This window comes from Equus przewalskii, chromosome 4, assembly GCF_037783145.1.
Source record: "Equus przewalskii isolate Varuska chromosome 4, EquPr2, whole genome shotgun sequence".
Taxonomy (NCBI): Eukaryota; Metazoa; Chordata; class Mammalia; order Perissodactyla; family Equidae; genus Equus; species Equus przewalskii.
In genome coordinates, this window is record NC_091834.1 from 85,617,172 (window position 1) to 85,643,625 (window position 26,454).

The 26,454-nt window shown below is 41.5% G+C and overlaps 1 protein-coding gene and 1 long non-coding RNA gene across 27 annotated transcripts in view; one reads left to right on the plus strand and one right to left on the minus strand.

The window, feature by feature from the left end:
- The window catches only part of LOC139083068 (uncharacterized), a 57,993-nt gene extending 37,510 nt beyond the window's left edge, over positions 1–20,483 (minus strand). The window contains exons 1-2 of one of the 2 annotated variants that reach the window (XR_011539577.1): positions 19,471–19,608; positions 19,175–19,265 (exon numbers count right to left, since the gene is read on the minus strand). This is a non-coding gene — a long non-coding RNA (uncharacterized lncRNA). Of the gene's footprint in view, positions 1–19,174; positions 19,266–19,470 lie in introns of both variants that reach the window. The other variant, XR_011539576.1, reaches the window with a different exon arrangement.
- The window catches only part of MKLN1 (muskelin 1), a 312,898-nt gene that overhangs the window by 128,070 nt on the left and 158,374 nt on the right, over positions 1–26,454 (plus strand). Inside the window, exon 1 of one of the 25 annotated variants that reach the window (XM_070617696.1) lies at positions 20,538–20,678. The exons of 20 other annotated variants lie outside the window; for them this stretch is intronic. In XM_070617696.1, coding sequence (XP_070473797.1) covers positions 20,581–20,678 — 98 coding nt within the window. In that variant the 5' untranslated portion in view covers positions 20,538–20,580. Of the gene's footprint in view, positions 1–20,537; positions 20,679–20,709; positions 20,897–26,454 lie in introns of those variants that run through there. 4 more of the 25 variants (XM_070617713.1, XM_070617706.1, XM_070617720.1 and 1 more) reach the window with 4 other exon arrangements.

Consider the following 26,454-nt stretch of genomic DNA (forward strand, 5'->3'; position numbering starts at 1 on the left):
GGTCATGGAGCCCCAGTGAAGGTGGGTAGCCCACTACAGGGTACTGACACATTAAGCCCCAAGAAGGCAGCACCACCAATCCATCATCTTTGGTCTGTAGATAGGATGTATCTTTTTTTTTTTTTGAGGAAGATTAGCCCTGAGCTAACATCTGCTGCCAATCCTCCTCTTTTTTGCTGGGGAAGACTGGCCTTGAGCTAACATCTGTGCCCATCTTCCTCTACTTTTTATACATGGGATGACTACCACAGCGTGGCTTGCCAAGTGGTGACATGTCCGCATCCGGGATCCAAACTGGCAAACCTTGGGCTGCCAAAGTGGAACGTGCACACTTAACCGCTGCACCACGGGGCTGGCCCCAATAGGGCGTATCTTAAATAGCCTATTTGGTCCTATAAATTTTTTTTCCCCTTCAAAATAGGAAAACAAAGTTTTTTTGTCAAACCTTTGCCTTGGTGCCCCAAGAAAACACAGCCAAGTACCTAAGTGTTGCTAGATCTACACAGTAAAGAGGTTCTTGTAAGACTTTAAAAAAAGAAGGGCTTATTCTTACACAAATGGTATTTGATGGGATATCATCTCTAAATCGTACATATCAAATTTTCTTTGTTCCCATAAATTGAAATCCTTTTGAATATACATAAGCATATTAAATGCCAAGAGTAATACATACCAAAAGTATGTAAATGCTTTGGAAATTTCTGGAACAACAAAAACAAATACATATCCCTCTTCTCTTCAACACCCATATCACTCAGAATAAAAACCCAAATCCTTACCAATGGCCTTTAATGACCTATGGGATCTAATACCCAGTTATGGGACCTCGTCTCCTATTACAAGCAGGCAGTACAGCGTATTTTGGTGCTTGAAAGCACCAAAAGTCTCTAGAGACAGCCTACCTGAACTCCAGTCCTAGCTCTATCACTTGATAGTTATGTGATCTAGGGGCAGTTATTTAACCTTCCTGTGCCTCAGTTTCCCCATCTGGAAAAGAGAAAAACAGTATCCACTTCACATACTTGTTGGGGGGATTAGTTAATATTCTTTAAGTGCTTAAAATCATGCTACTAGTAAGGGCTATTTAAGAGTTTGTTAGATAAATAAAATACTTCCCCTCATTCATTGCACTCCAGCCACACTGACCTCCTTGCTGTGCCTCCAGCAGGCCAAGCGCACTCCTGCCCAAGGGCCTTTGTATTTATTGTTCTCCCAGATGGCCAATTTCCTCACCTCCTTCAAGTCTGTGCTCAAATATCACCTTTTAAAAGATGACAACTCTATTTAAAACTGTAATCCCCTCCTGTACACCCCTGCTTCATTAATTTTTCTCATAAGCACTTAACTACTTCTAATACTCTATACAATTTGCAAATTTATTTGTTTTTCACCTATTTCTCTCAACTAGAAGGCAAACAAAGGCAGGCATAACTGTTTCATTCTCTGATGTATCCCAAGTGCCTAAAACATTTCATGGGACTCAGTAGGTGCTCAATACTTTTTGTGGAATGAATGGATGCACTATTTTCAGGTGATCAGAGTTGAGTCTATTTTGAAGACTGATTTGTAAATGAGCTTTCTAATGTGCATGTAAAATGCAAAAGATCTCCCCAAAAGTTGTTCTCTGGAGTTCAATAGATAGGATCTCTTTCCACAAATATTGTGTATTTTAAGACATTGATTAGCAAACTCTTTTCCACTCTGCCCCCCAAAGATATTTAAAGGTAAACTTTAGCTGAAACTTAGGTCAAGCTATCTTTAATTCCTAATGAGCGTACTCTGAATTAATGAGATGGGTCAACTCCTGATTAATTGCTAGTGGACTCTGTGGCACTGTCATTCATCCAACATGACCTAGAAGTCATGGCCTGTCATCAGAATATGGAAAGAAGGGAACCAATAAACACCTACTCTAGGTTAGGTGAGCTGCTGGGCTCAAACCTCTGAGGCAAATACCATCCTTGCCGTAGTACAGATGAACAAACCAAGGCCTACAGAGGCCCCAAATCACATACAAATAGGTGATAGAGCCAGGATTCAAACCATCAGTTGGGAAAATCTATATTCTTTCCAGAATCTCACTTTAAGCCTCAGATTTCTCATTTGTGATATATAGTAAAATTACTTAGGCATAGTTATTGTGATAATTAAAATAACATACGTAAGCAGAATACTCAATAAATGACAGCTTTTTTATGGCTATACTTTAGGAATGATGGTGACACCTCTCCCGTGGGGAACAGTCACAGAGCTGCCCCAGGGAGAAAAAATATGAGCCCTGACTTATCTGGATAGTAAAAGTAGGTCCTATGGGATAGATTAGTGGGAGTAGCCACATTTTAAAAAGAAGAATTTTAAATTTAATAGAAGTTTAAATACTTATTGTACTTTTCTTCATCAAGAGTTGACTTTATGGGCTCTCACTAGCCAAATTTGAGACAATTTGATCACCAAAATTTTGTTTGTATAGTTGTATAAAAATGATAGTTGTATAAAAAGAAAACAGCCACACATTGAAAGTGATTAAAAAGTGGGAGGAGGGAGGAAAGAAGAGATGGGGAAGGAATATGAAAACAAAATCTTCTTCCTCTCAGAAGAATGCCAGCTAATAAATGTTGAAGAAATGATGAGGCTTAAGAAAAACACTTATGCAATTCCCAATGTAATAACTGATTCAATCAAGGACTATCAGTGGATGACAAAATCTTTGAGTGAAGGGTTGATGAGTGTTAGCTGTTGAATTATGTTTCCCAAAAAGGATATGTTGAAGTCCTAACCCCCACAACCCCAGAATGTGATCTTCTTTGGAAGTATGGTCACTGCAGATGTAATTAGTTAAGATGATGTCATACTGGAGTAGGATGGGACCCTAATCAAATATGACGAGTGTCCTTATAAGAAGATGGTCATGTGAAGACACAGGGAGAATGCCATGTGAAGATGGAGGCTGAAGTGAAGTGCTCCAGCTGTAAGCCAAGGAATGTCTGGGGCTACTAGAAACTGGAAGAGGCAAGGAATTTTCCTCTAAGGTTTCAGAGGAACTGCCAACTCAATGCTTTCATACTTCTAGCCTCCAGCACTGTGAGATAATAAATTTGTTGTTTTAAGCAATCCAATTTATGGGTACTTTGTTATAGCAGCCCTAGGAAACTAATACAATGGAAAACAGGATAGACACAGTACCTCAAAGTGTCATTCTGCAGATATGAAAGATAGAGTTTTCCAAAGGAGAGCTCTGTCAGTTACCACTTAATCAAGTATCAAACTTAACATCACGAATAGGGGATAACCTGACATTATATACCTCCTGATATCATACAATAAGAGGTTACTATATCACTTTGATACACTGCAATAAGCCCAGATTCTCCCTTAACCACACCTCTTGCAATGTGACTTTGTAGCAATGCCCATCAAGAGGTAAGAGTTTATTTCTCTACTACTTGAATCTAGGCTGGCTTTGTTACCTTCTTTGGCCAACACAATGCAATTGAAGTGATAGAGCGCCAATTCTAAGCCTAGGCTTCAACAGACCTTGCATGCTTCCACTCTATTTCAGTCTCCTGCCTCCTACATGAGAATGGGCCAGGGCTAGCCTGCTAAGTGTGATAGACAAATGGAGCTGAGCCCAGTCATCCTAGCTGAGGTCATCCTAGACCAGCCAGCCCCCAGTCAATCTGCCAAATGATTGTAGATCTATGAATGAGCCTAGCCAAAATCAGCTGAGCCCAGCTCAGATCAACAGAACTACCTAGCCAAACGTTGTTAATAGTTTGCCACTGAGTTTTGGGGTGGGTTGTTATGCAGTAATAGCTAACTGTTAGAATACTCTAGGTAATATGCTTGCCAAATACATTTAAGTGGAAACTAATTATGAGGAAACAATGAGAAAAATCCAGAGTGTGGGATATTCTACATTACAAATGGTCTGGAGACTGCGAGTCAGTCTCATGAGAAACAGCAACAACAAAAAAGTGAGGAGACTATTCTAGATGGACTGGAACAAGGTTTTTCCATCTCAGCACTAACTGACATTTTGGACCAGATAATTCTTGGTTGTTGGGGGTTGGCCTGTGTATTGTAGGATATTTGGCAGGCATCCTTGGTCTCTATCCACTAGATGCCAGAAGCACCCCTCGTTGTGATAATCAAAAGTATCTCCAGCATTGCTAAATGTCCACCTTGAGGCACTAGCCTAGAGAGAGAGAGTCAAATGCCATTAGAAAAATTAGAATATGGAATTAAAGACATTGAATCATTAACTTCCCTAGGTCTGAAATCGTACTGCGTTATGTAGGAGAATGCCTGTATTTTTAGGAAATGTATGCTGAATTATTTTGAGTGAACTGTCATAAAGTATTCAACTTACTTTCAAATGCTTCATTGGATAAAAATGTATATTTATAGAAAGAGATAAAGCAAAGTTGACAAAATTTTAACAATTGGTGAATCTAGATGAAGAGTATAGGGGCATTCATCATATCATTCTTTTGACCTTTGTGGGTTTGAAAATTTTCAAAATAAAAAGTTAGGAGTAAAAAAGAATTAATCTCATCTCTACCGCCTGACTTCTTACCAATTTAATGTGATGCAAAGAGCAGGCTTGTTCTAAACGAATCTGGGTGCTAATTCTGTGTTGCCTGGACAATGAGCTAGCTCAAACCAGGTATGGGGGGTTGGGGCTGAGGAAGGGGGCGTTTCCCAGCCTGAGGAATTGTACACAAGCTCAGCTTCCCATGGGACCTCTGGCTTCCTTTCTCTTGTGTAACATCCCAAGGCACCAAAAGTCTAGGTGCTGGGCAGCGTGTGTGTGTTTCCTAGACAACTCTGGTAAACAGCTGGCACCAGAATCCAGGCTGCTTGGTGCCAAGATAGTCTGATTATTCCTTTCACTGATAAGGCTACTCTCACACTTGCTCTGTACAAAAAGGAGATCAAAACAGCGACAGAGTTCCCTTCCCGGGAACACAAACCATTCTGAGGCCAGCATGTCAGCCAGGGACAATAAGAGGATGGGGTCTCTGTGCCCTCCCTTCTCTTAATGACCTTGACTTTGCAGGTTTCCTCTTCCCACAGTAAAACCTAATTTTTTAATCTGTCCCATATGATGTAGTGGAATTCAAATCAAGCCCTGGTGAATTAAAGTGGCAGCTGTAAAGAGACCCATCTTGCAAGAGAGCTGATATTTAAAACATAGACAAAACTCAGAAACCAAAAAGGAAAATGCTGATAAATGCTTTGGTGTAAAATATTTAAAACTTTTATATGGTAAAAGCAAATATGACAACAGCAACAAGAAAACACTGTAGAGACAAAAGACAAATGGCACAATAGAAAAAATTATTTGCAACCCAAGAGAAAAAGTGCTTATTTCTTTATTATATAAAGAGATCTTACAGTTTTATGAGGAAAAAAAATGAACAGAAAAATAGGCAAAGAATATGAACAAATATTTCATAAAGAAAAGAATGGTGAAAACTACTTAGAAAAAGCATTTAATTTCATCAGTGCTTAGAAAAGTGCAAATCACAACAATGGGATACCATTTTTACCTGCCAGATTGACAAAAAGTTAAAAGTTTGATAAAACTCAGTTTTAGAAAGGGTATAAGTGAACTAAACTGTGGATGGAAATGGAGATTGGAACTATTTTGGGATTATGATCTGGGAACAGCTAACCCAATTTTAATGTACATATATTTTGACCTAGCAATTAGATTTAAAGGAATTTATACTGCAGAGTCATACAAGTTCCCAATGACAAATGTATAAGAATATTCATGGAAACATTGTTTATAATAAGAATAAGTGGAAATGATTTAAATGTTCTTCAATGGGGCAACAACTGAATAAATAGTACATCCAACAATTCAAAGATCTTGGAAGATCTATATGTGCCAACATGGAAATATCTGTATGTTATTAAGTGAATAAAGTAAAGTATAGGTGTTTAGGAAAAGCTCAATCTTCCTCCTGTGTGTCTCTCCTTTACTCTCACACTACTACCACACTCACAACACTTCTGACACAAGATGTGAGGGAGTTTTTCTCACACCAAGCAATTCTCTGTGACACTAGCTGGGTGTCCTACAATTTAATTCAATTTTGACACAATGTCCTGGAGATAGTGTTAGATCCCTCAGGCTAGGGGCTCAGTCCCATGAGATCACACCCAACTTCAGGTGGCAATCTCAAGTAGCAGATCTGTAGGTTACCCACAACGTCCATCTGACTTGGCTACCAAGCAGAGGTTCCCATGACCTCCCACCCCTTGGATTTGATTATTTGCTGGAACTGCTCACAGAACTCAGGGAAACACTTACTTACTTTTACCAGTTTATTATATAATAAAGGATAATGTAAACGATACAGATGAACAAATGAAGAACTAGGGTGAGGTCTGGAGGGTCCTGAGCCAGGAACTTCTCTTCCTGTGGAGTTGGGCTGCATCACTCCCCCGGTGTGTTTGTGTTCACCAATCTGGAAGCTCTTCGAATCCCATACTATTGGGATTTTTATGGAGGCTTCATCACTTAGGCACGATCAATTATTAACTCCATTTCCAGCCCTTCTCCCCTCTCTGGAGAATTGAGGGGGGGGCGGTGCTGAAAATTCCAAGCTTCTAATCACGGCTTGGTCTTTCTGGGGACCAGGCCCCATCCAGGAGCCCACCTCACCAGAACAAAAGACACTCCTATCACCCAGGAAATTCAAAGGGATTTAGGAACTCTGTGCCAAGAAGCGGGGTCAAAGACCAAATATTAGAACAAAAGATGATCCTAGTGCTCTTATTACTTAGGAATTTACAAGAGTTTTGGAAGTTCTGTGCCTGGAATTGAGGGCATAAACGAAAATATATTTTTTCTATGATCTCACAATAGGACACTGTATATTATATGATCTGCTTTGTGTAAAGATGGTGCATACATTATACATGCTTATGTGGAAAGAATACACAAGAAATAGTTAACAGTGCTTACCATGGGATAAGAGTGGGAACGCGATTTTTCCTTCCGTTTTAAACTTTTTTGAAGTTTGAATTTATTTTTATGTTGGTATCTTCCTTTTACAAATTAAAAAAAGTGCACAGACTGTGCCTTGAAACAACTTTCAAAATGTCAATCGGTGCCGCTTCTGATCCTTTTGTAGAAAATAGTGTAATTACTGAAACAGGATGAGGCTATGTGTGGGTAAATTGATTTTAGCTGGGGATACAAATATGCAAATAATATTGAGCCACTGCAACTAGGTGTATGATTTTTAGAACCTAAGAGGGCTGAATCAGAGCAGGCACCAACCTTCTTAAGCAGTCCGCGGTCATTCACTCTTCTTAAATTGCTCAGGCCAAGCCTTTGGCGAGACTCCTATTGGAAAGCCACAGTAGCCCAGCAAGGAAAAACCAGTGAGGTAGGAAATTTTCTTTCTCCCTTTCCCTCTTTCTTGCATTTCTTCAGGTACATGGAGGTTAAGATAGAAACATGACGGGCCAGCCCGGGGGCGCAGTGGTTAAGTGCGCATGCTCCGCTTCACGGCGGCCGGGGGGTTCACTGGTTCGGATCCTGCGTGCGGACATGGCGCTCCTTGGCAAGCCATGCTGTGGTAGGCGTCCCACATATAAAGTAGAGGAAGATGGGCACGGATGTTAGCTCAGGGCCAGTCTTCCTCAGCAAAAAAGAGGAGGACTGGCAGTAGTTAGCTCAGGGCTAATCTTCCTCAAAAAAAAAAACAAAAGAAAAATGCTGGTTTCTAGAAGCTCTTAATAAAAAAATCTATCCTAATTACAAAAAAAAAAGAGACAGAAACATGATTCAAAAGTACTGAGATATGGGGAAATTTTGCAAAGGCCTTTGGATGATTCTTGTTCTTAATAAATGCACTATATTTGTGTCTGGCTGATCCTCTTTAAAACATCCAAGGTACTAATCTGAGAGGACAGCCTCTATCAGGGGAACATTTTCTGTTCCCAGTGGAGTGGCACATTCAGTTCCTGGTGCAGGCTTACTTAATTCCTGTTAGTCATTTCACAGCTGTATCTTGCGAAGAGAAAATCTCAAATACTTTTGGCTGGTCTCACAAGTAAACTAAAAACAAGACCTTCCTTCTTTTCTCACAGTGCTCATTTGTTTACAAATTTCAAGTCAATAAAACATGCCCATCTTTGTGGATATTTCTCCTAAATTTTTCAGTTGTCTGCTGATCTACCTACTTGGTTTCCAGTCTACTCATGTACCTAGATTTGTTGCCATAACATAGGCGGTAGATGCTGGACCACCCACTCCGGTTTGTCATTGAATCGATGATGCGATTTCTGTTTGGTGGTTTATGATTCTGAGGTTGTTCCAGAACTGCTTAAAAACACAGGTCAACTACCAAGTGAGACACTGGCTCTGATCAAGGTTTGTTTGTTATTTTTTAGGGTGTTTAAGGACATTAGATGAATGCGCAAATTTGTTATTGTAGAGTTGCTATGAATACTCAAGATGCACATACGGGATTATTATTGTAGGTTGGTTTGTGACAGCTGGCCCTGATTTAGTTATTTCCTCAAGAAGACACTTTGAACAATTATTTAAATACCTCCCCTCTGCAATTGCAATAATAATGATGATGAGGATTTTGCAACTGAATATGCAATTCGAGGTGCATACACTCAACTACTGTTTTTAGCTTGTTTCTCTTTTTACATTGATGTCAGCTGCTGTTGTCAGGATTATGGAAGAATAGAGAACCATTCTTCTATTGAGGATCAAACTACGTGAAAAAAGTAATCTGGGACCAATACAGGAAGTTATAAGAAAATGATTATATTTAGTATTTAAGGAGAGCTAACTAAGGTTTTTTTTTTCCTCCTTGGAGAGAGAAATATAGCATTTTCAGAACTTATCTGCTTTTAAAATTAACAATAAAATATCTTCTTTAATAATTATAAATATCTGACAATCGTTTTGCTCTATAGCATTATCAATTAAGGAACTGCAAATGGGAAAGATGATAAAAGAGGAGAGAAATGTGTGTGTGTGGGGACGATGGAGAGAATAGAGAGTAAACGAAATGGAGTCAGATGCACAAGGAATAGGGAGGTGAAGAGGGAAATAGATAAACAAGGGGTAAGAGGAATAAGGAAGAGTGATAGGGTGGGAGAACAGGTGAAGGAGACAGCTAGGTAGGAAGCGAGAGGGAGAGGAGAAAAATGGATAAAGAAGGAGAGGAAAGAGGGGATAGTGTGGGAGATTTAAACAAAAGCATTTACGTTTGTTTTTAAGATGAATGTGGGATCTCTCGAGTGTGGCATTTACACCACCATCACCTGTTACCAATTCTTTTTGAAATACTGATTAACCACTGTTCACAACTCCAAGTATTCAAATGATTTTAATTGTAGATCTGGTGGATAAGATGGGAAAGTCAAAATGGAAACCTTACAAAGTGGGTGTCCAAGCTAGCTGCCTTTGCAGTATCTGGTTTCTGGATGCTGACTTCTCAGGAGAAATTCCAAAGGGAGGAGGAGAGCGCAGCTGTCAATTGCTGGCAGCTTCCTGCCTGCCACTATTCTGAGACTTAAGGGAAAAAAGTTCTCAACCTTGGCAGCACACAGAAATCTTTTGAGGAACTTAAAAAATACATTGATGCCTAGGTCTCACCCCTAATATGTAATTGGTTTGGGATGTGGTGTGGGGATTTTTAAAAGTTCCCCATGTAATTGCAATATGCAGCCAAGAGTGAGGATCACTGCTTAGAGGCTTCCCTCTCAATGTGCTCATCAGAGCATCCTATTATAATGCTGGTTATGTTTTTGGGCAGTGAGAGCAGTGACCCAAACATTAAATTGCATAAAATCAGGCCCAAGGCCAGAGGTTCTCAACTTTTGCGTTATATATTTAGTAGCTGGCATTGCTGAAAATTGGTTATAGAGGTGAGGGGAGAAGATCATTTTGAGCTTACTCGGAAATATATGGGAAGAAATAAATAAAAAATATCAGCATGATAAGAAAGGTCTCTATAAAAATTTGCGTTTGAGAAATGATTTGACCTGATTCCAACATTCTGAGGGCATCTGGTGACTCTTTGAAGACAAACTTCAGTTGACCTCCTCAGACTGATGGGAGATGGGGAACCAGGAGAGACGGTTTGCTTCTTTCCTGCTTGTTTGTTGTACTATATAGCTCAGGTCAGTCCTTTGTCCCACTGGACATCCCTGTGTTCCCTTATTCTCTGACCTGCTCTCCAAGCTGAATCTAGTTCTCTTTTCTAGTGTGGAGCCATCTAGAATTTGCTATCATCATGCTCTTCTATTTCTGTCATTCCCCAGTTCCCTCTATCTAGTTCCCTCTGTTTCAGCAACACTGAAACTTGTTTAACCTGCCCATTACCTGTACTAACATCCTGAAGGGGAAAAGGTAGACGAAGAAGCTATCCCCAGTCAGCCTGATCCTTTCATGGCACATAACATATATATATTCCCATTTATAGTGGCCTGGATACAAAGCTTCCTAATCCAGAAGGGATTCTAATATGATGACTTTCATGTGAAACAGGAAGAAAGGGTTGCCTTGACAGACCCACAGGGGCCAACACCGATAGGACTATGGGGTTATCTCTAGATGATTCTACTATGTTCTTGGGATAGATTTAATTAGGAAATACGATATTTGGCCTTTGGCCTGCTATTGCTACTGCTAACCACCACTATTATTACCTTATATTTTATATGCTAACCCTTTCTGAATGCTTTGTGTATTAAACTGTTTAATATCTATTTGATTGTGAACTCCTAAATTGCTAGGTGTATGCCAAGCACCTGGCACATAGTAGGTGCCCAATAAATGTTTACTGAATGAATGGATGAAAGTTTAAGCAGTCCAGGCAGTGAAGGTAAGAGCAAGCAGGACGAAGTAGGGGGGAAATGAGAAGAGCTAGTTCTGTTTTTTCCATCACAAAGACCAGGTTGAGCCCCGACTGTGGTAATGGGACAAAAGCACTGACAGATCCTGATTTAAGGATCCCCTTAACCTTAAACATATCCAGAGGTCTGCGATACTTTTTTCTAAAATACCTTCACTTTTCCCAAAAGGGCTTTTTGTTCCCAATACACTAGAAATCAGTGTTAACTGCTTTTTGGAATATGATTTTGTCAGCTTCGTGTGGATGTAGTAATTTGCAGAGCAACCCCCAGCAGTTGACAGTTCATCCACAGCTGTGTGGCGTTCGGACATTTCCTGGGATTCCTGCCCACCTCCTAGGCAGCTAGCAGTGTTCGCCAGGATACGTGCTCACCTGGGATTAACTTGGAACCAGGAGTGCTTTGTTGTGTCTGGGATTTTTAAAATTCTGAAAGGGTGAAGGCCAAACCCTACCTAATCCAGAAAATAAAAGTGCAGTAACTCATAATTTAAGATTTAGCAGGTGCTTAAAGATCATCTCGTCCACACTGGGTGGAAGAGGAAATTGCAGCTCTGACAGATTCAATGACAAGGTCAGCTGGCTGGTAGCTGGGAGGCCAGGTCTAGAATCTATATTCTTTGTATGGCACCAAACCATAAGCTGGGGTTTTCTGGATTTATGCCTGTGTGGAGGTAAGTGTTTAAGCTACTATGTGTTTCTTTTTGAAGCTCTTTTTCCTGGCCAGAGACTTCCTGATCCTCCTTCACACATGCTTCAAGGTCACAGCTCAGACCAAAGTGTTTACAAAAAACTAGGCACTTAACGAGAGGAATCATTGCCAGTTCCTGCACTCCCTCTGCCCCGGCTCCAACCAAGCTCAGCAAACCAAGGAAGGGATAAAGTGGTCTCTGGAAGCAGGAATTTCTAGGTTTGGATGCCAACAGGCAAAAGGATGAATTGTCTAATTCTCCAGCAGGCTGAGGCTGTGGCTGCTGCTGCTGCTGCCACCTCCTGGGAGAAGACAGACTCGAGCTTCATACCTGAAACTAGTTTTAATGTTCACCTGTGACTTGGGCAAAAACCCCACTGACTGGGCTGGGGGAAGTTCCTTTGTCATAGAAAATAAAAGGGATATCCCCTTACTTAACAAACAAAACATTGCTATTTGCTTTTCATCTGCTCCTTTCGGCAGTGTTGTGCTCAAATAAATGATTTCCAACAACAATAACAAAGTTGAAATGAGTTAAAATGAAAACTATGAGAGAACAGAAGATTGAGGCAGAGCCTTAGGAATACATCGGATTTTTTTCTCTTGGCCTGCTGAATTCTGAATCCTGAATCCCAGAGTGATAGGAATGCATATATTTGAGAATTGTATAATAGAGAGGGCACACATGAGTTTGGCAAATCTTAACCTCCAAGAATCTGAGTTTACTTGTAGGGCTGTTGTGAGGATTAATTGAGATAATGGATGTAAGTTCCTGGTGTGCAAGAAACGTTTAATGGGAATTATATTGGGGCAAGTTCACTCCTCTAATCCCCATGGTGATTTTCTTCATTTACTGACCAAAGACGGATTGGCAGCCCCCAAGCCTTTAATTCTTTCCAGTCTTCTGATCTATAGATGATCCCTCAGCTAATTCCTTTTATTTTTTTAAAAAATATAATCATAAATTAGTGCCATGGACTGCTTGTGCCCCTCCCCCATTCATATGTTGAAGCCTTAATCCCCAATGTGATGGTATTTGGAGATGGGGCCTTTGGGAGGTAATTAGGGTTAGATGAGGTCATGAGGGTAGAGCCCCTCTGATGGGATTAGTGCCCTTATAAGGGGATGAAGAGACCGGAGCTCTTCTCTCTCTGCCATGTGAGGATACAGCAAGAAGGCAGCCATCTAGGAATAGGGCTTTCACCAGACACCAAATCTACTGGTGCCTTGACCTTGGACTTCCCAGCCTCCAGGTGTGAGAAATAAATGTTTGTTGTTTGAGCCTTCCTGTCTATGACATTTTTGTTATAGCAGCCTAAGCTGACTAAGATAGAAACTAGTACACAGAAATGAGGGTGCTGCTGTAACAAATACCTAAAAATGTAGAAGCAGCTTTGGAACTGGGTAAGTGGCAGAGGCTGGAAGATTTTTGAGGTGCGTGCCAGAAAAAGTCAATACTGCCATCAAGGGACCTAAAGGCGATTCCGGTGAGAGCTCAGAAAGAGAAGAGGAAAGCTGGAGAGAATGTTTCCATCTTCTTAGAGAATATATAAATAATCACAAACAGAATGTTGGTAGAAATATGGATAGTAAAGGCCATTCTGGCTCAAACAGAAATGAGGAACATGTTATTGGAAACTAGAGGCAAGGTGATCCTTGTTATGAAGTGGCAAAGAACTTGGTTGAATGGTATTTGTGTTCTAGTTTTTTGTAGAAGGTTGGACTGGCAAGTGATGAAACTGGATATCTAGGTGAGGAGATTTCTAAGCCAAGTGTTGAAGGAGCTATTTGGTTCCTCCTGACTGCCTATAGCAAAATGCAAGAAGAGGGAAATGAGTTGACAGTGGAACTGTTGAGCAAAAAGGAACCAGAACTTAAAGATTTGGAAAATTCTCAGCCTGTCCATATTACAAAAAATGAGAAAGCATGTTTGGAAGAGAAGAATAAGAGTGTGGCTGATTGATCATTTGATAAGGAGATCAGTGTGGATGTGCACCACAGACCTAATCAGCCACCCCAGCGGGAACACAGCAGGTTTGAACTGAAGGAGACAGAGATGAGATGGAATAAAGGAAGGCTGTTGGACTTCTTGGATTTTACAAGACTGAGACCATAGAGCTATTTAGGTTGGGACATAAGTTATTCTTCAAGACAAGGGAAGAATGATCATGAAGGCAATTCAGAGATCAGGGCTGCTTCCACTGTTTCAAAAGATGAGGAGGCAGGGCATTGCCTCAGTTTCAACGGGCCAGATGGCTTCCACCCAAAGCCCTGGGGGTGAAGCTGCCAGGAGCTGTGGGGGCAGAGAAGCCTGGAGCCTTGGAGGTGCGGCCACCACCAGAGCTGCCAGGGCAGGACTACCACCCCAGGGGAGTCCAGAAGGCGGAGCATGGTGCTAAAGGGGATTATTCTCTAGCCTTAAGATCTTACGGAGTTTGCCTTGCTAGCCTTTGGACTTGCTTGGGACTCATCATCCCTTCCTTCTTTCCTCTTTCTCCCTTTTGGAATGGGAATGTCTATCTGATGTCTGTTTGGTTTTAGAGGTTCACAGCTGGAGAGGAATTTTGCATGAGGATAAGTCTCACCCATATCTGATTTAGATGGTATTTAGATGAGACTTTGGACTTTGGAGTCGATGCTGGAGTGAGCTAAGACTTTTGGAGTTGTTGGGATGGAATGAATGTATTTTGTATGTGAGGATATGCATTTCGGGGGTCCGGAGGTGGAAGCAAGAAGGTGTCTGTCTGCAAACTAGGAAGAGAGCCCTCACCAGATACTGAATCTATTGGTGTCTTGATCTTGGGCTTCCCAGCCTCCAGAACTGTGAGAAATAATTATTTGTTGTTTAAGCCACCCAATCTATGATATTTTTGTTATAACAGCCTAAACTAAGATAATTAGTAAGAAGAAATTCAGCAGGAACCAAGAGATTCAATTCAGGAAATATTTCTTGAATATCCACTGTGTGATAGTTATAGAGGATTTGAAGAAGAATAATGTAGGTGTAGATCTAAAAAGTTCCCATTAATTATATCAGGAAAAAGTAATTGAGAATTAGGTACTTGGGTTCTACATTCAGATCTGCAAACAGCCCAGTTGTGTAAATGACCTTAGACATGACATCTAACATATTTGGGTATTAGTTTCTTCATCTGTTGCGTGACAATATCGTAAAGGGAAATTCTTCCATTTACAGCAGAGCTTGCCTAGGAGATAACACATTGAATAGTGTGTTGTGCTTCAACTCTCCTGACCAGCTAAAGCCGTTAAATAAACAGTGAACTTTGAATGACCCTAGTAAGCTAAAAAGTAAGACCCTTACAGGACCTAGCTGAAGATTTTTTTTCCTGACCAAGGAAGTATGGCGCTTGTTTTAACCAATCATGTACAGAACTGCAGATTTATTCCAGCCTATTTAGAGTATTTGTTTCAATCTTTAATTAATGTAACAACCATGAAACCCCTGCCTAACAATTAAAAACACCTTCTTTTCCCCCTCAGCCAATTGGTGTGTTCCTGTGCCTTGAAATAATAAAACTAGCTGTATCACTTTTGCTTTTCAACTCTGGTGTTCTTTATTATTTGATGATATCTTATATTCAAGTAGTACTTTACAGTTTACCAAGTCTCTTCCCACTTTAGAAGAATGGGATTCAAACAGGAGGGGCCTTTGAACCAAAGAGATTCTGGCTCTATCACTGACTAGCTATATTTCCTTGGATACATTATTGTATCAGTTAGCGTCCCAGCTGGAAACAGATGACATTCTCAAATTGGGCAATTTGAGAGGTTTAATAAACAGACTATTTACAAAAATCTAAGAACATACCGGGAAACCACAGGGAGCAAGGGGAGGGAGTGGTTACTGGAACCTAGAATGAAAGACAGCTATATGGAGAGGCCACTTGGGAGGAGGACTTGTGACCTTTGGTTGACCGAGAGTGACCTTACAGAGAGGGAGTCAGGGGAGGGAATACCCCAACCTCATTCTCTTCTCTCCCGCACATCTGGAGGGGCAAGATAACAAACAATTATTTTAACTTTTCTGAGTCTCATTTTTCTCATTTGTGAAAAGGGGAATAATAGTATTTATCTCTCAGAGTTTCTGTAAGAATTAAATGAGAACTTAGGTTATATCACAGCAGACAAGTTAGGCACTCTTTCTTCACTTGATCTTCAGAACCCTCTTGTGAAGAAAATAGGATGGATTTTTTTTGCTGAGGAAGATTCACCCTGAGCTAACATCTGCTGTCAATCTTCCTCTTTTTGTATGTGAGCCGCCACCACAGCATGGCCGCTGACAGATGAGTGGTGGAGGTCTGCACCCACGAACTGAACCCGGGCTGCCAAAGTGGAGTGTGCCGAATTTAACCACTAGGCCACTGGGACTGGCCCCAGAATAGATTTTATTAAATTCACGTTATAGTGGTGGAAAATGAGACTCAGAGAAGTTAAGTGAACTTCCTAAGGTCTCATAGCTAGAAAAGTAGCAGAACTGGGACTGAAACTAAGATTTTGAATGTATACTCTTAGTTTCTTTCCCTAGACTATTCTTGTGGCCCTCTATCCCCTTCTGCAGAAGGCTTCCACAGATGGTTTCTTGTATCTAGAGCTGCTATATACCTGGAGCTATGGTGACTCTGCTACTTAGAGAAAAACTGACCCAGGGATCAGTGCCTAAGCCAAAAAAAGCAACCACTGATTCATTAGATATGAAGAAGTCCAAATGCCTATGAGGTGGCTTGATATAAGACTGACCAATTTAGGTCCCCATGTTAGATACTTGGCAATTCCTCTTGGATACCTATTAGGCATCCCCTATACGGTACATTGAGGTCAGAATTCTTGATTCCTTCTACCTTGAAACTGTTCCAACGCCAAATTCTCCCCTCTCACTGTCTACCCAGTGATGCAAACCCAAAACTCAGGAATTCTTTTTTTTTAAAAGATTTTTTTATTTTTCCTTTTTCTCCCCAAAGCCCCTTGGTACATAGTTGTGTATTTTTAGTTGTGGGGCCTTCTAGTTGTGACACGTGGGATGCCACCTCAGCATGGCTTGATGAGCGGTGCCATGTGCACGCCCAAGATCTGAATCGGTGAAACCCTGGGCTGTGCAAGTGGAGCGTGTGAATTTAACCACTTGGCCATGGGGCCGGCCCCCAGGAGTTATTCTTGATTCTTTCCTTTGCCTCCTGCCTTCCTTCCCTCATTAGCAAGTCTAGTTGGCTTTACTTCTAAGATATGTCCCAATTCAACCACTCCTCTCCATCTCCTCTGCTAGTCCAAGCCACCATCATTTCTTGCCTGGCTCCTATAATAACCTCCTGTCAAGTCTCCTCACTTCAACTCTTGCCTCTTTTCAACCCATTTTATGTTGTGCTGAGCGATCTTTATAAAATGTAAAGTGGATCATGCTACTCCTTGTCTTGAATCCCTGTGCAGGTCTCCTCTTCACAATTCCATGTCATGACTCCTTACCATGACTGTCAGGGCCCTCCTTGTTCTGATTCCTCTCTCCCCCTGTCACTATGCTCCAGCCACACTTTCTATTCTTTGAACACACCAACCCCTTTCCTGACTCGGGCCCATTGTACTTGTTTATTCTCTCTGCCTAGAATGTTTTTTATCTAGCCTTTGCATGGCTGGCACTTTCTCATTGTATAGGTATTAGCTCAAATATTACCTTCTTAGAGAAGCTTTCCTTTACCATCCAATCTAAATATTACTCTGATGTAGTTTTTTCTTAGGACTTAAAACACACAGACTAAAATTATCTAGTTGACGTATTTATTATATTTATTATATGTGGCCCTACTAGAATGTAAGCTCCATGAAAATGGGGCCCTTGTCTGACTTCTCTGTTTATCCCTGTCTCCCTTGTATCTAGGACAGGGCCTGGCATATCACAGCCTTTCAATAAAGCTTTTTTTTTTTTGCAGGAAAATTATAGTGAATGGTGACAAACCAAATACAATGTTGTCTCTCTGGGAAGTATTTACTATGAGAAGCCTACCGAGAAGTCATCAGAGAGTAAAAGATGATTGCTTTTAGGGGATGACAAGGTGACTGGGTCACTAGATCTGTTGGTCCCTGAAAAATGATGATCCATTGTCCAGTTCTCGAGGAGGCCATCAATGTGTCCCAATTTTTGAAGTGTGGGGGAACTAGAGGGACTAAATGGCCGTGATAGTTTCCAGGCCTTCCCCAAGTATCCTTACAATAAACCCCACCACCTAAGGCAATGCGCCAAAGGGAGAGGAGGTAAAGGTATATCCCTAGGAGATCTGAGCTATGAGCAGACTCCTGCAGATTTTAACATTTCTTTAGTCTTCTATTTTTTTTTGCTAGGAAATGTTCACCCTGAGCTAATACCTGTTGCCAATTTTTCTCCTTTTTTCTTCTTTTCCCTTCCCAAAAGCCCCAGTACATAGTTGTAAGCCCTTCTAGTTCTTCTGTGTGAGCTGCTGTCACAGCATGGCTACTGACAGATGAGTGGTGGGGTTCCACACCAGGAGCTGACCACGTGCTGCTGAAGCAGAGCGTGCCAAACTTTAACCACTGGGCCTTCACGCCTGGCCCCTTAGTCCTCTATTTTATTTTAACATTTACATAAATTTGGGTTCAGTATCATATTTATCTGTGTTTATGTTAACATATGAATGTTTTAAATTATTTTACCATTTGTAAAATCTGTGCTGTAGGAAAGCCATGCTATCCTGGGTCTTTACATACTCTGTGGCAATCATACCTCAGGGATAGATGTTTGCAGTCTGAGGAGCTCTGGCATTCTTTTTCTTTGCAACCCAAGTTCTCTTTCAGCACAATTCATTTATTCTTCAGTAAATATTTATTGAACATCTACTATGTGCTAGACACTCTATCAGGACTCAGGATACAACTGTGAACAAGATATACATGACTCCTACCTTCACGGGAGTTATACTTTAGGGAGGGAGAATGAGAAATAAAGAGGAAATTAAAATATATTGTGATTTTTGCTAAGATAAGGACGGAAACTCAGGGTGCCCAGGGAAATGTAGAAAATAGCACATACCCCCAAAATAGGTGATGAGGAATGATTTTTCCAGGAAGAAATAATCTGAAAAACGAGCAGGAGTTAGCCAGGTGAAGAATGGGGGAGAGTATTCCCGGCTTGGCTTAGACTAAGCCCTGGAGGCCAGAGAGAGCACAGAAGTTAAAGGAGACAATTCAGTGTGTTAGTTTATTGTGGCTAGAGTCAAGAATGTAAAGGAAAAAGGAGAGAGAAAGAAGGCTGGAGAGGTAATCAAGGCAGGATAGGCAAGGCCTCTGCTGAGGACTTTTGATGTTACCCAAAGGCATGGAAAGTCATTGAAAGGCACAGAAAGTCTTCTTAGGAAAAACTAGCTTAAATGTGTTTTTTAAAAAGATCACACAGGAACCATACCTCTATTTCTGGAAAAGAACAAGGACTCTACTTACATTAGGGTAAGAATTAGCAAATTCAGGGCCCCAAACTAATTGAACTGAGTCACCATCTTAATCTTCACCCCTTAAAAGTATCTCTTTCCCCCGAAGATAACCAGTACTCATCTTTGGGACTAACCTTCTCTGGCCTCTCCCACTGTCTCTGGACTCCCGGCTCGAGTCACTGGGGTTATAGCATTCCCTCCAGCAGCAAATCCTTTTCCGACATGCTGTAACACACCAAAGCACATGTGATTTTAAAGGCTAACATATCATGGCTTTTCTATTTGGCATTCTTGACCTGATATGCCAGTGCAGAACACTAATATGTTTTCCCCTGTGGAAACGGGAAGTCAGGAAAGGATTTGAGGAAACCTGGGCAGGTGAATGATTAGAACGGCAAAAGACTACAATTACTCAGGCCTTTCTACTTACTTGGTCATCACTGAGGAACCCTTTACATTTCTTCCATCCTCAGGTGCAGATGAAGACAGTGTCCGGGCTTTCAGGGGTAGAATCTCTTAGACAGTGAGTTGTGAGGACTTTGGCAATTGCAGTGGCCAAGCCAAGGAGTAAACATGCCAACCTTGACAAACAGGTACTTGATGGGAGCGCTTTCTAAAGTTGCCAGATACTAAGATCAAGTGACCTTTTTCAATGAGAAGCTGGCTTAACGCTCATAGGGCATTCAGAGCAGAAGCCTGTTATTCTCCCCGTGGTCTTTTTCGAGAAACTCTCCCTCTCTCTGGCTCTTTCTGAAATTTTGGGCCAAATTTCTGACAGAGTTAAAAGCGGGCAGCTTTACCACCTGGACACATGACGACACACAGCTTCCCAGCTCCGTGAGGATTTTTCTGGTCTGTGGGGGAATGTCATTACTGAGCAGACCAATTCCACAGGATTAGGACCAGATGGCTCACAACCAATGTTTACAGTGAGAAGGGCATCGCGGACCCAAAACAGAACAGGGTGAGAGGACGCCGAGCATTTCCTTTTCCAGTCTCCATGTGACTCTGAAACACGGGACAAGACATTTAAAACCAGGACAACTCCAGAGGGAAAGGACATTGGCTGTTCCACTCCAATTCCCCTCGAGGCTGGTTCCCTAAAGGATTTATAAACTGGAGAGGGCAGCGGCTTCCAAACTCGCAAAGGCGTCCTCTGTCCAAGTTCGTCTTCTAGTTTCCCCTTCCTGGCCCCACACTACAATTTCTTTCTTTTCATAACATTCTTCTTGCCTTTTTCCTTACTTCAGCTTGGGAGAAAAGTCCTTTAGCCACTCCCTGCCGAGCGCCGCCGGAGAGCCCCTCAGGTGCCCACACTCCAGTGCTAGTTTGGGCAAGTCATTAAGGAGGGTCGGGCGTCGGAGACCCCAGGAGAAAATCGCGGACGCTCGGCCGCCTCACCCCTCCCCGCGGGGGTAAGGAGGCGAGTCCCAGCGAGCGGACGGCCCCGGCGGGCGGCTGCCCCTTTAAGAGCAGGCCCCGCCCCTCCCTCCTCCCGGCGCGGCCGGCGGTCGGTGGCGGCCGCTACGGTGCTGACAAGATGGCGGCTGGCGGGGCTGTCGCTGCGGCGCCCGAGTGCCGGCTTCTCCCCTACGCGCTACACAAGTGGAGCTCCTTCTCCTCCACCTACCTTCCCGAGTAAGTGCTGGGTTCCGGGCTCGTGCTGCCTACTCTTCGGCGTCAGCACAGCTGGGCCAGGGGGCGGTGGAGGGCGGCCGAGCCGAGAGGCCCAGGCGGGGCCTGGTGAGGGGGACGCGCGGCCTCCGGAGTCTCGGTCCAGCGGCCGAGAGCGTTTCCCGCCGCCGCCTCAGGGAGGGCTGAGGGTCCGGAGAGCGAGGTCGGGGGCAAGAGGCGAGGTGGGTGGCTGGTCCGCAGCGCGTAGGACGGCGGGGAACCGGGTGATGCTACGCCGGGGACTTGGGGGTTGAGGAGGGCTCGGGGGGAGGCGGCTCGGGGAGGTGGGGCAGGAGTCGGAGCTTTCGGGGTCCCGGCGGCGGGCCGGCTGGTGAAGATGTCTGAGGTCATCCCAGGCGGCCGGAGACCGGGGACCGTTCAGTCGATTGCTGCCGGGACAAAGTGTAACGCTGAGAAAAGGAGCGACTGTTCCCGAGAAGGTGGTGGTGGTGGTGGTGGTGGTGGTAGGGTCGTTAAAAGTGATTCGCTCTGGAGGAGAGGTCAAAGTCACGGAAGGCTGGAAAGTTGTGGAATCCATCTGAATCCTTGCAAGGCGGGAGACGTCGTAGGATTTACACAGGGTGTCTTTTCCGGCTGGCAGTTCTTGGAAGAGATAGCGGGAAGGAGGGACGCTACAGAAGAGTTCCATTATATGATGGCTCTGAAGTGGATTTGTATAGATACAGACCCGTTTCCCGACCCAGAAACTCAAGTATAGACAGAAAAGTTTGTCTTGAATAAATTTGACTTCCAGCGCCGGCTTGGTCTGGATTCCCGATTTAGGTGTGAAAAAGAGTTCCATTGCATTACTGCCGTATGTTTTCTGTAGCAGATTCCTTCAGAAATGCTGAAAGTACTTTCATACAGTATTTACTTACCTTTAGCTTATCTTGAGAGAAGGAGGAGATCTAACTCGAGTTTTGCATACAGATAGAGAAACTGGCTTAGTAAAGTTTTAAGATCTGTGCAGACCCTGAAGACAAGAGCTGGTTTTCCCCCTGGACCATCATCTCACAAGCCCAGGAATGACTTTATGAACCAAACAAGTTACAAATAGTGTATTTTTATGTTACTGAAAAAATAAAGTGACTAAATCTGTGAAGCATGTTCAAGGAAGTTTTCCAACCATATTTCAGAAATTCTCAAATTTGATTTCTCCAGTCATATCAGTCAATCTCAAAATGAAGCTGTGACTAGAAGACTCTGTCTTCACTGCCAGCCCCTTGTCCTATTGGCTAGATCAAGGGTTGGCAATCAGGCCTTCAGTAGGATCCGGTCTAGTCAAGGGTGCCAAGTGCTGTGTGGTCTGATCTGGGCCGTGTGGCCTGTTGATGGCTGCTGGATGGCTGTGTCCCTGATTGATGCCGGAATCCAACTTTTAATTTGGGAGTGAGCCAGGTAAAGATTCTAGCCCTCAGCTGGAGTTGAAATGTGGTCGTAGGTACTTGCCTTTGGGTTTTCAGGGCTAACAAATTCTTGAATCTGAGGATAATCAGCGTTTTTCTCTAGCCAGGTTAGGATCACAGACAGTTAGGAATTGGGGTGGCATTTTTGATCTAATGACTGGAGACATTTTCCTCCTCTTGAGTTAGGCTGTTTCTAGGATTTCACTGCTTAAACTTCTAGTGTAGGGATGAGACTCGGGTATCACTAGTTCTGTCTGAGTTATGAATAAAAAAGGAATGGTACATTTCAAGCAGGGAATGATTTAGTGCGATGGCAACTTTACTCTGACGTTTGTCTTACTATCCCGGCCCCTGATTTGAAGTGGACAGAGCACTAGTTTTGGAGTTAGAAGGCAGCTGTTTAATTGGAGAAATTTGTTATAATTTTCTTAAATGTGTTCATAAACTTGTATTTAATGCATATTTAACTTTCAGACTCTTCCATTTGCAGTCTTATTTAATCCTTATGATATTCTGTTGATTTATGCAGTATAGTTTTTATTTTAAAGGACTAAACTATTATAATAGAAGGGTAGTCTGAACTTTTTTCTTTGAAGGAGTGTAGTTGAGTATTATGGAGCTTGAGTTTGAGAGTTTTCTGTCTGCCAGGTTGGTGTGTGCCATGCCTCAATTGTAAAACCGTTTTGGTACTGAACTTCCATTAGCAAGTAAGGATGTTATATGTTTGTATGATAGGAAGTGTGAGAAAGGGATTGACTTTATTTACCTGTGCCCTAAAAATCCTCTCTAATAGCAATTGCTGTATCTTTAACTGGCAGTGACAGTCATGTTAAGGTACTTCCTAAGCAGGTCTAATTTTAAGTAAAGCCATTTGTTGAAATTGTTTACAGAGAAGCAAGTAGTTATTGATTAGAAGTTTACTGATTACAAGTCACAGAGGTAGGCATTTTGAGGGGATAACAAGAGTAGGAAACACTTATAATAATGTGCCTTCCATATGCTAGGTGCTCTTATGAACACTTTAAGTGTATTAACTCATTTAATCCCCACAACAATTGTATGAGGAATCCCCTTTTTTTGTCTTTTGGGGAGGAAGATTGTCCCTGAGCTAACATCTGTGCCAGTCTTCCTCTGTTTTGTATGTGGGACACCACCACAGCATGGCTTGATGAGTGGTGTGTGGGTCTGCACCTGGGATCCTAACCTACAGACCCTGGGCTGCCGAATTGGAGCCTGCGAACTTAACCACTACGCCACCAGGCCAGGGCCAGGAATCTCCATTTTTTGGTGGTGGAAACAAGCATTGAGAAATTAAAACTTACCTAAGGTCACACTGTTAGATGGAGCTGGGATTCAAACCTAGGCAGTCTGGCTCCACTTTCCGTGGTCTTCTGTAGTGCCGTTCTGCTTCTGCACAAAGGTAGAGAGACGAATTCAGAGATTGGAAAGCGTTCTTGTATTAAAGGCACTTAGATTTTAGTTTTGTAAAGATGTGAAGTCTCTATTTTCTTTCCAAGGACTTAGAATTTTTTTCCTTCTAACCCTTTTAGATTTATTTGGACTTTAAAAATGTTAAAGCAGATCTAGTTATAGATAACGTATTTTACTTTGAAACTAACATAGTGGCCTTTTATTTTTCAGTGTGCTTAAAATAGTTTCCCTGTATTTTACTTTTTCTGGAATTTACAACTAATTTGGGAGTTAAGAGAAATACATTTATTTAAATGATTAATTCTTAGAATTACATGTACTCTTATATGTCAAAATATTTTATAAACTGCTAGTTCGTGTATGCAAATGTTTATTGCTGTAGCTAATAGTGATACTAACTGCAATTTGTCTGCGAGATGATTTTTGTTATATGGTTTTGCCTAATCCTGAACACAAACCTGCAAGATAGGTATTAGATTTGTTTTACAGATGAGGACACTGAAGCCAGTCCTTACAGGTTAAGTAAGTTTTCCAAGGTCATATAGTTTTCAAGAGTCTTGGCAAGTTCTCCGAGTTCAGAACTATTGGATGTGCCTCTAGTAACAACCACCACTAGTATTTAGCCTGTGTTTTTTGTTAGTCTTCACAAAAACTCTATGTTAAATATTATCATTCTATTTTACACCTAGAGAAACTGAGGTTTAGAGAGGTAAGTTAACTTGTCCAGGTCCAAGAGTTGAAAGGGTAGGAGATAGGATTCTGATCTTGGGCCTTCTGACTTCTGTTACCAAAGCTACTTCGGTATTTCATGTGACTATAATGTGCCTAATTGGGAATATAAATAAGAAGTGCTATAATGTTAGGACAGAGAGAGGGAGTGATATTTAGATATATTTTATGTTTAAATTTAAGATTTTAATGTATAATACGAAAACTGGGCGGACGTTTGAAAGTGTTTTTTTACACATTAGGTGATTTTGTGGATGTGGAATGATTCTTATCTTGTTTACATATTATTGAAAGACTTAAATAGTTTAGGTAATAAAATTTGATGCATTTTTAAGTGTGTTTACCTTTTTTTCTGTTAGTCTTTTTTATTATGTAAAAATCAAACATTAATTAAAATTGTACCTTGTGTTAACATGTGATTTGTGGTTCAGAGTAAAAGTGATATGATTTGACCCTTTGGATAGGAGGTGAAGCTGTTTCACCTATTTCAAAATTTCACTTAAAAATGGATATATATTTTTTCTGATTGAAAAATCCCCTTAAGTTTATTCTGGGATATTTATAAATATAGACCCACAGAAACAATATATAAATTACCTTTAATACCACCACCCAAAGATAACCGATCACCCTTTGACATATATCATTCCAGATGTTTTGTTGTGTCTATATGTATTTTCCCATTTGATTTTGTTTTCGGTTTGCTGTTCTGTATTCTTTTTCTTCCTTAGTATATAATAAATATTTCCTCGTGTTATTAAATGTTCTTTATATTGTCATTTGTTATGGATACATTATAATCTGTGTAATGATTATATGGCATTTGATTTAATTAGTCCCCCATCATTGGATAGTTAGGCTTTGTGGGTTTGTTTTGGTTTTGTTTGTTTGTTTTTGTCGTTTTCCTTTGGCCATTAGGAGTAATGAAACAGTTTTCCTTATAGAAACAAATGTTGAACTCATTTAGGATGAGTTCTTAGATGTTGAATTGTTAGATTAAAAGTATCAGTTTATTTTCCTACTGTCTGTTTAGGAAACTTTCTGTTTCTGTGTATCCTGGGTTTATTTTGGCATTATTCTTAGTAATTTGGCATTAAGAATGTGGTTTTGGGGGCCGGCCCCATGGCTGAGTAGTTAAGTTCGCGTGCTTCCCTTCTGCGGCCCAGGGTTTCCCAGTTCGGATCCTGGGCACGGACATGGCACCGCTCCTTAGGCCATGTTGAGGCGGTGCCCCACGTGCCACAACTAGAAGGACCCGCAGCTAAAATATACAACTGTGTACTGGGGGGATTTGGGGAGAAAAAGCAGAAACAAAGAAGATTGGCAAGAATGTGGTTTTGGTCAGACAGGTCCTTAGAGATGTCTAGAGAATGCCTGTATAATTCAAAAGTGACATTGCTCCAATTAATTTCTTTTCCTTCCTCCCCTCTCCCTTTATTTTGGCTTCTAAATGAATTTTGATTTTATTAATTACATACATTTGAAAAATGGAACACATTTGTGAGATGATTTATTTATTTGGTCTATAGACAATGACTGTCGTGCATATGAATTTGAGGATTCAATTACAATCCCATAGGCTCCTGCAACCCAGAAGTTGTGAATCGCTAGTTTGGACATATTCAGTCCCCTGGGGACAGTACTATCATGCTCTTCCTTTCCCTCTCACTCTTTCCCTTTCCCTAAACTGAGATTAGACACTGGCTTGGCTTGGGAACTTTACTGGACGCTGAAAGTTCTGATATTTTCAGTCTAGTAATCTTAGAACTTTAGAAAAATAAAGATACCCAGGATAGGAGAAAAGTCTCATGAGGTGGATGGAGGACTAGAGATTGAATCTGCAGCGCTGGCTTCTAGAATTGGATCTTTGTGACTTTTAGCAAGTTGTGATTCCTCTCTGGGCATCATCAGTTTCCTTTTATGTAGAGGTACTTTTGTCTTGATCAAATGCTGGGAGGTTTTATATTATGTTAATTTTTTTTTTTCGGATAAGCAGATCTCTTTATTTCCTTTAACTTTTAGGTAAATGTACTACATTTTTAATAAATGACTTTTGGGCTTGATGCAGGGAATTTGTGATGTTTTACGTATAGATAAGCTACATTTCAGCTGTTTGTGGCAATCTGATTTTGCTGTATTTCAGTCATTCAAAAATCATCTTTGAAATGGGAGAT